At 46.8% G+C, this 13288-nt stretch overlaps 1 protein-coding gene across 1 annotated transcript in view; it reads left to right on the top strand.

The window, feature by feature from the left end:
* The window catches only part of kdm2bb (lysine (K)-specific demethylase 2Bb), an 81005-nt gene that overhangs the window by 54533 nt on the left and 13184 nt on the right, over nt 1–13288 (top strand). Inside the window, exons 13-17 of the mRNA XM_063210794.1 lie at nt 3721–3975; nt 5393–5536; nt 9214–9300; nt 10079–10477; nt 11033–12012. Of these exons, the coding sequence (XP_063066864.1) occupies nt 3721–3975; nt 5393–5536; nt 9214–9300; nt 10079–10477; nt 11033–12012 (1865 nt within the window). The remainder of the gene's footprint in view (nt 1–3720; nt 3976–5392; nt 5537–9213; nt 9301–10078; nt 10478–11032; nt 12013–13288) is intronic.

Genomic DNA, 13288 nt, shown 5'->3' with positions numbered 1-13288 from the left:
GCATAACTGGCATCGCGGCGGGCATGTGAGGTTGGCATTGCAGCAGCGCAGCATTGCGCCCTTTGGCACTGTAAAGGAAGGGGGTATTTCCCTGGCAAGGCATGGCCTCTCTGCCACCCCAACCCCACCCCACCGCAACCCAACACCCCTCACTAGCTTCCTGTCAGATAAGCGTGTGTGTTTGTCCTTGGTCGTACAGTGTGCGTGTGCGTGTGCGTTGGAGGTGTGTGTGTTGGAGGTGTGTGTGCTCTACTGTAGATGTGTGTGCATGCATGTGTGTGTACATGTTTGTGTGCGCAATCTGCACTTTGTGCATTGAAGGTGTGTGTGTGTTTGTGTGCGCACGTGTTTGTGTGTGCATGTTTTCAGTGTGCGTCTTTGTCCTGGCCGTAGCGCCAACTGGAGACCTCTCTCAGGCTCTGATAGTATTCAGGCTCCATGCCTGATTTCAGGCTTGACAGAGTTTGCAAAAATAAAAACATTGATAGTAATTAGCCATTAGGTTATTCTTATCTCAGAAAGTGTTATAGGTTCAGGGTTTTCCTCTACGATCAGGCTTGAATAATAGTCATACACAGGCTATTAAATGTTTGAATAATGTGTCAAAATAGGCCTACGTTACGTCACTATGCAGTATCTTGTCGTCGTCGTTAGAGCAGGGGAAAAAGTTCAGGCTCAGGATTTTTTTTTCACTATCACCCCTGCTCTCTGTCTGATAAACACCCCGACCCTCTGATATTAGATTAGCAGAGAAATGCTAGTGCTGTGAAGGACTGCTCTGCTGCTGTACTGACTTACACACACACACACACACACACACACACACACACACACACACACACACACACACACACACACACACACACACACACACACACACACACACACACACACACACACACACACACACACACACACACACACACAGAGTGCGTCTTAATATGCGACCTTGCCTCCTCCACTTGCGCTTGTCTCCTCGTCCCGCCTCCTGGCCCCTCCTCCGTGGAGAAAACAATAAAGTTTCCCAGCTGTCAGCCTAGCCACAACAACTTTTGAGAGACTGTTTTCCATTCACCATCCCAATTGCAAGTGAGAAAAAGACTTTACAATTGAGCTTTTGCAAGATATTGAAATATAATGCTGTTGTCAGTGATGTCATCATGACGAGAAGCTAGTGGAGGAGGCAAGTGGAGAAGGCAAGGTCGCATATTAAGACGCACACACACGCACACGCAAACGTACACGCACACGCACACGCACACGCACACGCACACGCACACACACACTGTTATATGTGCAGAAACACAGATCGCCAGACAGAAATGTACATACGCATGCACCCATCATTGAATGTGACAGAATGGATGAGGGTGCATTCATGGTGTGTAAATGTGATATGGGAAAGTCCTGCAGTCAATGCAAATATGCCAGAGAGAGAGAGAGAGACAGAGAGAGAGACAGAGAGAGAGAGAGAGAGAGAGACAGAGAGAGAGACAGAGAGAGAGAGAGAGAAAGAGAAGCAAGGAGAAGAAAAAAAGAGTGATATTGAGGATAGAAGGGTTGAGAGCGAAAGAGAAAGTGAGAGAGATTGTGTTTAATGTTGTGCTATAATAATAAGCAGTCATTATTCTACAGCATACATCAAATAGTTTTCAGAGAAGGTGGAGGCTATACTCCCCTCACTACTGACAACACGCACGCATGCACGCACAAGCACACACACACACACACACACACACACACACACACACACACACACACACACACACACAGACACAGACACAGACACACACACACACACACACACACACACACACACACACACACACACACACACACACACACTACCGGGGCAGCCATGAGAGGGAGAGGGAGAAAACAGACAACAGTAACTCTCTCTCTGTCTCTGTCTCTGTCTCTGTCTCTCTCTCTCTCTCTCTCTCTCTCTCTCTCTCTCTCTCTCTCTCTCGCTCTCTCTCTCTCTCTCTCTCTCTCTCTCTCTCTCTCTCTCTCTCTCTCTTTCTTTCTCTCTCTCTCTCTCTCTCTCTCTCTCTCTCTGTCTCTGTTTTGTCTCTGTCTCTCTCTCTTTCTCTATCTCTCTCTCTGTTACTCGCTCGCTCATATGCACACATAAAGAGACACACACACACGTGGGTGCGCGTATACACGCCCACCCACGCACACACACACATTCACACACAAACACACACACACACACACACACACACACACGCGCGCGCACACACGCACACACATGCACACGCACACACACACACACGCACACACACACATTCTCACACACACACACACACACACGCACACACACATTCACACACAGGCATGCCCCTGCTGCAGAGTTCTAAGCCAGTCCTTAACCCTGGCCGTTGCCCTTCTCCTATTTTACATTTCCTGCTGTCTGTGTAAAGCGTGAGGTCTTGAACCTGTGTTTCCTAGAGAATGTGATGGTTTATTTCAGGAACACTTCCTGTAACTAACACCCAGTCAAACAAGTTCAGGGAGATGCGTCTCTTAAGATCCTTAGCATAAGGAGTACTATGTTTATGTTTTATCTTAATGTTTTAAATGTTCTTTGACTCGTTGAACGTGTTTGCAGAGTATTGCTTGTTGTTATAGAAAGTTTTAGCTTTGTGTTCTTGTTGGACTTCATTGCAAGGTAAGGAGAATTGACCAGTTGGTTAAGTCAGGAGTGACATGGCATGTGTGTGTTTCCTGGCATCTAGCCTTCGTTATACAGTAGTTGAAAGTAAAAGATAAGAATGGGTGTGAAACAGGAAGTGAAATTACTGGAACATTAGAGTGATTTTTGCTTATGTCATTCAACGGTTATTACACAATACAATTCTCCATCTTTCCTGTGTGCTCTCTCTCTCTCTCTCTCTCTCTCTCTCTCTCTCTCTCTCTCTCTCTCTCTCTCTCTCTCTCTCTCTCTCTCTCTCGCTCTCTCGCTCTCTCGCTCTCTCTCTCTCTCTGTCATTGTGACAAAGCACTCCACAGCACACAGAACTCACAATGAATTTGCACTTATGCCTCACCTGTGAAAGGAGGCAGCCCAACTGACACAGGGCAGCCCAACTGACGCCACAAGGGAGCAGTGCTGTGGCGCGGTATTATACTCAGGGCCAGGACGTACCTCATTCGTGGAGCAGGATGGGGGAGAGGACTGGTCATCCACTCCCACAGACCTGGCTGTGTTTAGGAATCAAAGCAGCAATTATCAGGCTACAAACCTGACACCCTAACCTTACCCATCCATGACTGACTGACCCACCCCCCCCCCCCCCCCAACACGCACACAGGCACGCGCGCGCGCGCGCACACACACACACACACACACACACACACACACACACACACACACACACACACACACACACACACACACACACACACACACACACACACACACACACACACACACACACACACACACACACACACACACACACTACCGGGGCAGCCATGAGAGGGAGAGGGAGAAAACAGACCCCCCCCCCCACACACACACACACACACACACAGACACACACACAACTGACCTAACTTGTAGGCAAATAAGCCTATTGATATTTCTGAAAAACTAAGGTTTTTTTTTCACACCTAAACATTTCAGGTAACCCACATGGGGTCCCGACCCCCCTGTTGAGAAGCGCTGGCATTACTGTACCTCATGTCTCATGTCCTCGTTTCTTCCTCATGCAGCGCTCAGCCAACAACCGGCCGGCCAAAGTCGCCAAGGCGACGGGCGGCTCTCCCTCGGCCGTGGGCGGCGGTGGTGGCAAGGTGTCCGGGGGGCGTGTGTCATCGTCGGGCTCGCGACGGCGGCGGACGCGATGCAGGAAGTGCGAGGCGTGCACGCGGACGGAGTGCGGCGAGTGCCACTTCTGCAAGGACATGAAGAAGTTTGGCGGGCCGGGACGCATGAAGCAGTCCTGCATCATGAGACAGTGCATCGCGGTACGTAATGGGACATCTGCACGTGTTTGTTTTTGTGTGTGTGTGTTAGAGCATGACGCAGGAGTGGATTTTCACTCCCGTCCCATCCCGGTCCCAGAAAAGAAATCCCATCCCGTCCCATCCCGGACTGGAGTAAAAGAAACAAATCCCATCCCGTCCACTCCTGAAAAGAATCCTCCCAATCCTGCCCACTCCCATTCAAAATCACCCCCACTCCCGTTTCTTCAAAAAAACTAGGCTTTTTTGTTTGTTTGTTTTTTTAAGAAAAAATAAGTGGCATTCCCATTCTCGTTAATTTTTATTCCCGCTCCTGCCCGCTCCCATTCATCTTTATTCCCGTTCCTGCCTGCTCCCGTTCATCTTTAAAATTTTGACTCCCATCCCACGGGAATCCCACAGGACCTGCGGGATCCGCGGGAATTCCTGAAAAATGTCATCCTCTAGTGTGTGTGTGTGTGTCCTGTAGCGTGTGTGTGTCCTGTAGCGTGTGTGTGTAGGTGTACACGTTTATGTATAAAGTATAAGTGTATGTGTAAATGCATGAAACAGTCCTGCATCAGGCAGTGCATCGCGGTACGGCACATCTGCATATGTTTGTGTGTGTGTGTATGTGTGTGTGTGTGTGTCCTGTAGCGTGTGTGTGTAGGTGTACACGTTTATGTATAAAGTATAAATATATGTGTAAAAGCATTATGTGGGTGTGTATGCATGTCGGTGCATATGCCTGTGTACGTATATGAACCCCTACACAGTATGTCTGTGCATTTCTTACTGTAGCAGGAGGTCCTTCATATGGTGGCGTGTGTGTTTACGCATTTGGGCATGTGTGCACAATACAGGGGCAGCCAATATGGCTCAAAGATTATAGCGCTGGTCTTTAGGTCGGAGGGTTGCAGGTTTAAATCCCGCCCTCACCAGCACCTTCATCCATGGCTGAAGTGGCCTTGAGCAAGGCACCTAATCCCACACTGCTCCAGGGACCGTAACCAGTACCCTGTACCTAAATAACTAAGTTGCTGTGGACCAAAATACCATCAGCTAAGTAATGTATTGTGTAAACCAGTGGTTCTTAACCTTTTTTCCTTAACACACCCCCTTACCTGTATCACACACCCCCAACCCGAACTTCTACATGTGTATACATGCTAAAAATTATTTTAAGTGATTAATTGCAATAATTCTGGCTTGGGACATTAATCAATACCTTAATGACTTTAAATGGGGACCAAACGTGTTTTAATTTTGTCTTAAATTGGACTAAATATAATGTTCCAAACAAAAAATTTAGTCGCAACCTCAACATAATCAAAATCCCGCGCACCCCCTGAAATCTCAGGCGCATCCCCAGGGGGTTCCCGCACCCCAGGTTAAGAACCACTGGTGTAAACCTTTCTATGTGTGTGTGTTTTGTGTGTAGCCGGTGCTTCCCCACACGGCGGTGTGTGGTGTGTGTGGTGAGGCGGGGAAGGAGGAGCAGGCGGAGGAGGAGGAGGACAAGTTCAAGCTCACCCTGATGGAGTGCTCCATCTGCAACGAGATCACACACCCCAACTGCCTCAAGGTCAGATACGTACGCAACACTGCTGTGGTGTGTGTGTGAGAGTGTGTGTGTGTGTGTGCGTGTGTGCGTGCGTGAGTGTGTGTGTGTATGTAATTGTGTGTGTGCGTGTGTACGTGCGTGTATTTGTGCGAGCGTACTGTACGTTTGTGCATGTGCATGTATGCGTGTGTGTCTGTGCGTGTATGCGTGTGTGTGTGTGTGCGTGTCTGTGTGTGGAGAAAGAATAGAAATACAAATACTTTATTATCCACAGAGTGGAAATTTGTCTTCAGTTTCACCACAGACATTACAAACATAAAGACAATAATCCCACAAGAACACAATCAAGCATTCAGACACTGCACCTGTACAAAGCAGAAGAGGAGGACAGGTTATTATAAAAGTACATTTAAATATTAAGTGAATATAAAAATGTACATTAGCACTCAGTAGAGTGTTTAAAAGAATAAAATAGCTGAGCTGAGTAATAAATATAATGAGTAGGCCTACAACAATAAATACAATACATAACAAGAACAATTAAAGAGCAGGGAAGAGGTTGATTAAGTCTAAAAACCTGTATTATTAATTGCCCTTATTCCTCTAGGGACAAAAGAATTCTTAAAAATGTTGAGAGATGAAAAGGTGTTCCTGTAGACAAGGGCACATCTCAGTGTTTGTCTGTAATGTGTGCGTAATGACATCACATGGTGAATGCTAGGCTCCATATTTCCAGTTGCAGTCATAACATTAGGGCACTTTGCCACAGACACTGTTGCAGATTTCTTTGAAGAAAGTGAGTGGTGCTTACCCCCACCTCTAGCTTATCGTTAGTCAGGTGCAGAATATTGGTAATGGTGACCGCTAGTTAGGAGGGGTTTGGTGATGGTGACCGCTAGTTAAGAGGAGTTTGATAATGGTTACAGCTAGTTAAGAGGGGTTTGGTGATGATTACAGCTAGTTAAGAGGGGTTTGGTGATGGTGACAGCTAGTTAGGAGGGGTTTGGTAATGGTTACCGCTAGTTAGGAAGAGTTTGGTGATGGTTACCGCTAGTTAGGAGGGGTTTGGTGATGGTTACAGCTAGTTAGGAGGGGTTTGGTGATGGTGACCGCTAGCTAGGAGGGGTTTGGTGATGGTTACCGCTAGTTAGGAGGGGTTTGGTGATGGTTACAGCTAGGGCTGGGCGATATGGAAAAAAACCAATATGGATCGATCACGATATGGATCACTTTATATCACGATAACGATATATATCACGATATAGCACAATTGCATACGTTTTCAGTTATTCTCTTTATTTGCTCTTTATTTTTTCATGTCGCAAAGCAACCTTTCTTTAAAATGGATGTTTTTATTCTTATTTTTACAGTTACATTAACTTATAGTGTGTGTTGTCACAACATGAAATGTAATTAAATGATATTCAATTGTATAAAATTGATAAAATTACTATCATGATATAAACGATATAGGAGAAAGGTCACAATATGCACTTTTATATCACGATAACGATATATATCGTCATATTTCCCAGCCCAAGTTACAGCTAGTTAGGAGGGGTTTGGTGATGGTTACCGCTAGTTAGGAGGGGTTTGGTGATGGTTACAGCCAGTTAGGAGGGGTTTGGTGATGGTTACCGCTAGTTAGGAAGAGTTTGGTGATGGTTACCGCTGGTTAGGAGGGGTTTGGTGATGGTTACTTACAGCTAGTTAGGAGGGGTTTGGTGACTTGCTGAAGGGCATTTCAGCTACAGCATGTTCTGTATAAGAGTGTGGACGGGCGACCACCCATTCATTTTTTCCCTGCTGATGTTGGGATGGGATCATATGCAAACCTTTGATCCCAAGCAATTTCAAGCAGTGGTGGACAAAGTAAAAGTAAAAGTAAAAAAAAAGAGACACAGTTTCTGTCCAACACGGGTAACTTATCTGTGTAAAAAGTAGACCAATGTACTTGTCTTGCGATAAGCTGATTCTGCATAAATTGGATTGAGTTTGTGGTGGGTCCTTGTTAGACTGTGTTATTACTGAAAAACAATAAAAACCTATCTCAATAGGTAGTTACAATGGAGTAAATGGTGTAACAGCTATGTAATATCACGTGCTACTGCTGTAATTACACCACAAAAGTACTTTTACTTTTACTTTGTCCATCACTGATTCCAAGAACAACTCCCTAGCCATTAGACCATGACGGCCCAGTAAAATACAGCACGTAGCCAGTCCTAATACACACACTACCATACATTATACAACCACACAGCTGTGGGATGGCCGGGGAGGGTAACCGGTTCTAATTCCGTAGAGGTGTGGAAAGTGTGTATGGGGGAGTGAATAAGAAACGCTTCCTTGTACTGCACTGCAGACCTGCATCCTCAAGGCTGAAGTGCCTGCATCGCAGACTCTGCTGAGGGGTTTGGAAAAGTAAAATGGTGGCAAAACGTGGGAGAAGCTGTGAGAATTGTTGTCACTATTCACATCATTTTACACAATTTTCACTATGCATATTCAGCATGAGATTGAAAGCAGCACACTTTAGTGTAGACAATGACGTGGGGTATATACTACTGCATGTACGTAGTTGGATATTAGGGTGAGGGAGCGAGGTTAGAAAAATGATATCTGGAGGACAGATGGGTATAGGTTTGAGTCCCATGTCGATAGGAAGAAAGTGGGTGTGGAAATATCTGATCAGCTATTGATGAGGGTGCAGGAGAGTATTGAAGTGCCCTTTGAGCAAGGCATCTTAAGGGCGGGTTACGCTCTGTTTAGAGCCTCAACGTAGTGAGTAGGGATGCAAATTATCGATTAATTCATTAATCATTAGTTGATAGCCTTATCGATTGACTTACGATTAATTGATAAGCTGCGTTTTCCTCCCGAAATCTCAATGTTCCTCGAAAAAAAACGTAAATTTAAATATTTTAATTAAAGATTGAGATGAAATACCACATTTAAATTAATTCTATTTCAATTATTTAATCCAAAGGTGATTTAAATATTCCCACTATTCACACCCCTCTTCACACACACTCTTCACATGCCCATTTCACCTGGGTCTCTTGTCAGTTGAATTGTCGATTAATTGTGATTGTTTTTTAATCGATTAACGGGGGGGCTTGACTCCGTTAACTGCGCGGCTCACTGTATCACGACGCAGGGAAGTTGGTCTGGAGGCATAAATCACCCTTAACACCACTTCGCTCCAGGGAGACTGTCCCTGAAACTAACATAACCTTAAAGTCACTACGGGTAAAGGTGTCAGCCTTGTGTAAGGTCATTGATTAGAGTAGAGTAACTTAATTGATCCCTAGAGGAAATGGGAAATCTCTAGGTGTCGATAACTAAAATAATGTCAATAATTTAATAACAGTTAATTAAGCCACTCTAAATAAAAGTGTCAGCCAAGCCCAGTGTAATGCCATGTAAAAATGCTATTTTTCCACATTCCTCAGTTGTCGTAAGTGTTTGTGTAATAAGTGTAATATTAATGTAAAATGTGGTGTCAGAATGAAGTCCAGTTGGAGTGCTTCCTGGAACTGTCTAGTTTTTTAAGTTTTTGAATGTTTTTATTTTTTTTATTTTTTTATTTTTTTAAGATGGTGGTCTTTGGTGACAGGCTTGGTTGATTTCAAAAAAGTTTTACAAATACTAGAAATATTAGTAAAATGTGGTGTTTTCCTTTCTGCCTTCCCTAGGTGAAGGACTCCAGTGGCACCGTGAACGACGAGCTCCCCAATTGCTGGGAGTGTCCCAAGTGCAACCACGCCGGCAAGTCGGGGAAAGTAAGCATCTGGGCCGGCTGTCACCTTTTTAAAAAAAGGGAAATTGTTGGGAGTTGAAATCGCTGTAATTTTGAATGACTCAGTAGTGTGGAAATCTGTGAATGCAGTTACATGGAGAATTTCAGTTCCACACAGAAAATTGTCATTATTCAAAGTTCCGGAATATTCCGGTTGCGTCTGTGGCACAGCGTTCTACCACCAAAATATTCCCGAAAAACAAGCACATTCAGAATGACTAGTGAGTTTACATGACTCAAAATGAATCTTGTTTAAAATTGGGATATTCTTTGCAAGTCACTGCACTCAGTGTAACACAAGGTCATTCAGAGTTCAGTCTGAGTTCAAGTACAAATGAGTCAGAGTTCACTGCCGTGAATCATCAGCCGCAGCGTAGTGTTGCCTAATGATAACAACTATTGCTAAGTCGCTGATAACAGGTTCCGTTTAAAGGGACACTGTGTGAGAGTACCTTTTTTTGACCATTTCCTGCACAGTGTCCCTTTAAAGACTCACATGCTATGTTGAAAGATGCACATTGTTATCTGCTACAGGTGACAATGCAAGTGAAGGCTGACATTCCTGTTTGTCTTCGAAATCACACGTGATAAAGAATATGTGTAATCTCTGTTAATCATCATGTAGTGATATGGTCAGGATGAGATGTTAGCAATTCAGGAAATCAGGAAAAAAAGGTTTTCTATGTGAGTGTGCCCGTATCATAAGACGCGAGGTATAAAGTCGTATCCCCCCCGTCTTCTCCCCCCTTTTGGCCAACAAGCAAAAAAGGGGGCCGGGCTTCAAGTACGCCTCCAACCTGCCGGGCTCGCTGCTCAAGGACGGTAGCAGCAGGCGGGACCCTGCTACCACCCCGGGCGGTCACCCCCTCCGGGACCCCAAAGACGAGCCGCCCAGCCCCAGCCCCACCTTCACCACCGACACCGGCTCCCCCACGGTGCCCTCCCTGGACAAGCGCAAGGCAGCGGCGGCGGCGGCGGAGGACAGAGAGGATGTATCTACTACGACGTCTTCATCCGCCCGGCCCAAGGCAGGGGAGGTGCCTCTTCTGAGCAAGCGTTCCCACGGCGAGGGCCAATCGCGGCCCAAGCTGGAGGAGAACCCACTGCGGAAGAAGAGGAAGCTGTTTGACGCGGACGCTGAGCCCAGTGCCAGGAAAAAGGTCAGACAAAACATAAATACTGTACCGTTAGAATGCAGGGCAGTAGGTGGGGGCCGTTTTTGTTCTTTTTTTCTTTCTGTCCGGCTCGTTCTGTTTATCTGTCTTCCACTCATTCTCTTTCTGTCTGTTTGTTTCTCTCTCTCAATTCATTTCCATTCAAATTTGCTTTAGTGAAATGCCTGTTTGTACACGAGACGTATTGCCAACGATTTCAGCGGACTCTAACCCAACAATCATCAGGACGAAAAAGCATCATGAACAAGAACATTACAAACGCACCTCTATTTCTCTCTCTCTTTCTCTTTCTCTCTCTCTCTCTCTTTCTCTCTCTCTCTTTCTCTTTCCCTCCCTTTATCTCACTTGCTCACTCTTTCTCTCTCCTGATTTCTCGCTGCGTCTACTTACACTCTCTCTTTCTATTCATTCTAAGCTTTGTATTATACGTTCATTCACTGACAAAGAGACAATGACATAAAATGACACCTACATCTTGATGAAGCATTAGTGTTGCCTGTGTTGCTGATCACTGGTGTATTTTCCTCTGTCTCTTTGTAGAAAAAAACCATAAAATCCGAGAACTCCACATCCGGCAAGCTTTTAGCATCTGTCAAAGTAGAGAAGGAAGAGGAGGAGGATGAGTATGGGCGCTCGGAGGAGCGTGAAGAGGAAGAGGAGGATGGGGATGACGAGAGGGAGGAAGAACAAGAGGACGAGGAGGAGGAGGAGAGGAGTGAGAAGAAAGTGGAGAAGAAGAAGGGCCCTCCTACCAGTTTGCTGTCCAGGAAGAGCAAACAGGAGCGCAACAAAGCGCAGTACAGGTCTTCGAAGGCGGGGCCTAGCAGCGGCGGCGACAGCCAATCAGCCGTCGACAGGACCCAGCCCAGATCCAATCAGAAGGTGCGACCGCAGCAGAAGACGAGTCAAGTCAAGAGGGAGCCGAAGCAGGAAGTGCGGGTGAAGGAGGAGCCTGTGAACGGCCAGCACGGCAGCCGGCGGCCAATCAAAACGGAGCCTCAGGAGATCGAAGAGGACGAGGAGAACGAGGAGGAGGAGGAGGACGACGAGGATGAAGACGACGACGATCGAGATCACTCAAGGGGCGGGAGGTTGAACGGAGACAGGAAGCCCCTCCTGAGTAACGGACATGGCGGCCGCCGGCGTAACGGCAGCGACCTGGCCGACTGGCTCTACACGGGCCACGAGCGGAACGGCAACTCCAGCGCCCTCCGGAGGCCGACCCTGTCACCGCAGCAGCAGCATAGCTGGAGCCGCAGTCCACCACCTCCGCCTTCGCCTCACGGGCGCACCCCCCACCACATCACCCGCTCGCCCCCCAACAACACCTGCTCCTCGTCGCCTCCGCAGGAGCGTCACGTGATACGGCCCCCGCCCATCAGCCCCCCGCCCGACTCGCTGCTGCTGGCCAACGGGCGCCAGCACGCCATGCGCCGCGAGCTCTGGACGGCCGTCTTCAGGCACCTGGCCCACAAGGAGCTGTGCGTCTGCATGCGCGTCTGCAAGACCTGGAATCGATGGTGAGTCTCTGGTGATTTAAATACGAAGTGTGTTGTGGTTAACGAGTGAACACTGTGTGTGTGCGTGTGCGTGCGTGCGCGTGCGTGTGTGTGTGTGTGTGTGTGTGCGTGCGCGCACGTGTGTGTGTGCGTGCGCGCACGTGTGTGTGTGCATGTGCGTGCGTGTGCGTGCGTGTGTGTGTGTGTGCGCGCGCGCGCGTGTGTGTGTGTGTGCGTGCGTGTCTATGTGCGTGTCTGTTTGTGTGGCTTTAAGGCCTGGAATCGATGGTGAGTCTGGGGTGATTAAATCTGAAATGAAGGGTAATATTTGTGACCTGAGTGTGTGTGCATGTGTATCTGCAAGACCGGGAATCGATAGTGAGTGTGGTGATAATCTGAAATTGTCTGAACATTTGAGTAGGAACTTGTAAAGTGGAGGCCCTGTATTCCAGACGCACTCTAGCAAGAAAAAAATATTTTGCCTGTTGGGTTGATCTAGCATTGCACCAAAGTGGCAAGTCATTGCTCAGCTGCTGGCTCATCAGCAGGCTACCTGGTACGACACACACGCACGCACGCAACGTGTACATGCACACACGCACACACACACGTTATTGCATTAATTGCAGTGTAGTCTACACTCTCTATTTTTTGTGGCTTTTTGGGCCTTTATTCCGGGTAGGACAGTTAAGAGTGACAGGAAGCTAATGTGTAGACAGAGATGGGGTACGGCTGGGAAATGACCCTGGCCGGATTCGAACCATAAACTCTTGAAATACTTTTGTTACCTTCATTCCATGGTAGAACGTTTCAACCATGAGGACTTCTTCAAATGCATCATTGAATCTGAACCTTCTTTTAATCAGAATTGGAATCAGCCTTTGTCCTGCACATTGAAAAGGGATTTGCACAGTTCATTCATCCTAAGTTATTGCAGCCTAAACACCAAGCGTTTGCTTGCTATAACCTGGCTTGACAGTCTTACGCTAGACACTGTATGTCGCTTTGGTTATAAAGCGTCTGCCAAGTGCAATGTAATGTAGACGTGAATTTGGCCAAGCGAGGCGAACTTCGCCATTAAAGGGGTATGCCACTATTTTGGGGCTTAATACAGTTAAAATCATTGGCTGGGGTTAATTAAGGTGGTTAAGTGTCTTATTTTTCATGTTAAGCGTTGTCTTGCTTTAAGACGAGTTAAAAGAGGGAGTATGTAGCTAAGCTAGTGAAAGTCAATGGATCACTGTAGCATGTAGCATGCTACACGGATGCATTGACTTTCACTAGCTTAGCGACATGC

Source organism: Engraulis encrasicolus, chromosome 11 (genome assembly GCF_034702125.1).
Source record: "Engraulis encrasicolus isolate BLACKSEA-1 chromosome 11, IST_EnEncr_1.0, whole genome shotgun sequence".
In the NCBI taxonomy this organism is placed as follows: domain Eukaryota; kingdom Metazoa; phylum Chordata; class Actinopteri; order Clupeiformes; family Engraulidae; genus Engraulis; species Engraulis encrasicolus.
Note: the sequence above shows the minus strand (reverse complement) of the source record. Positions and strands in the feature narration are given on the sequence as shown.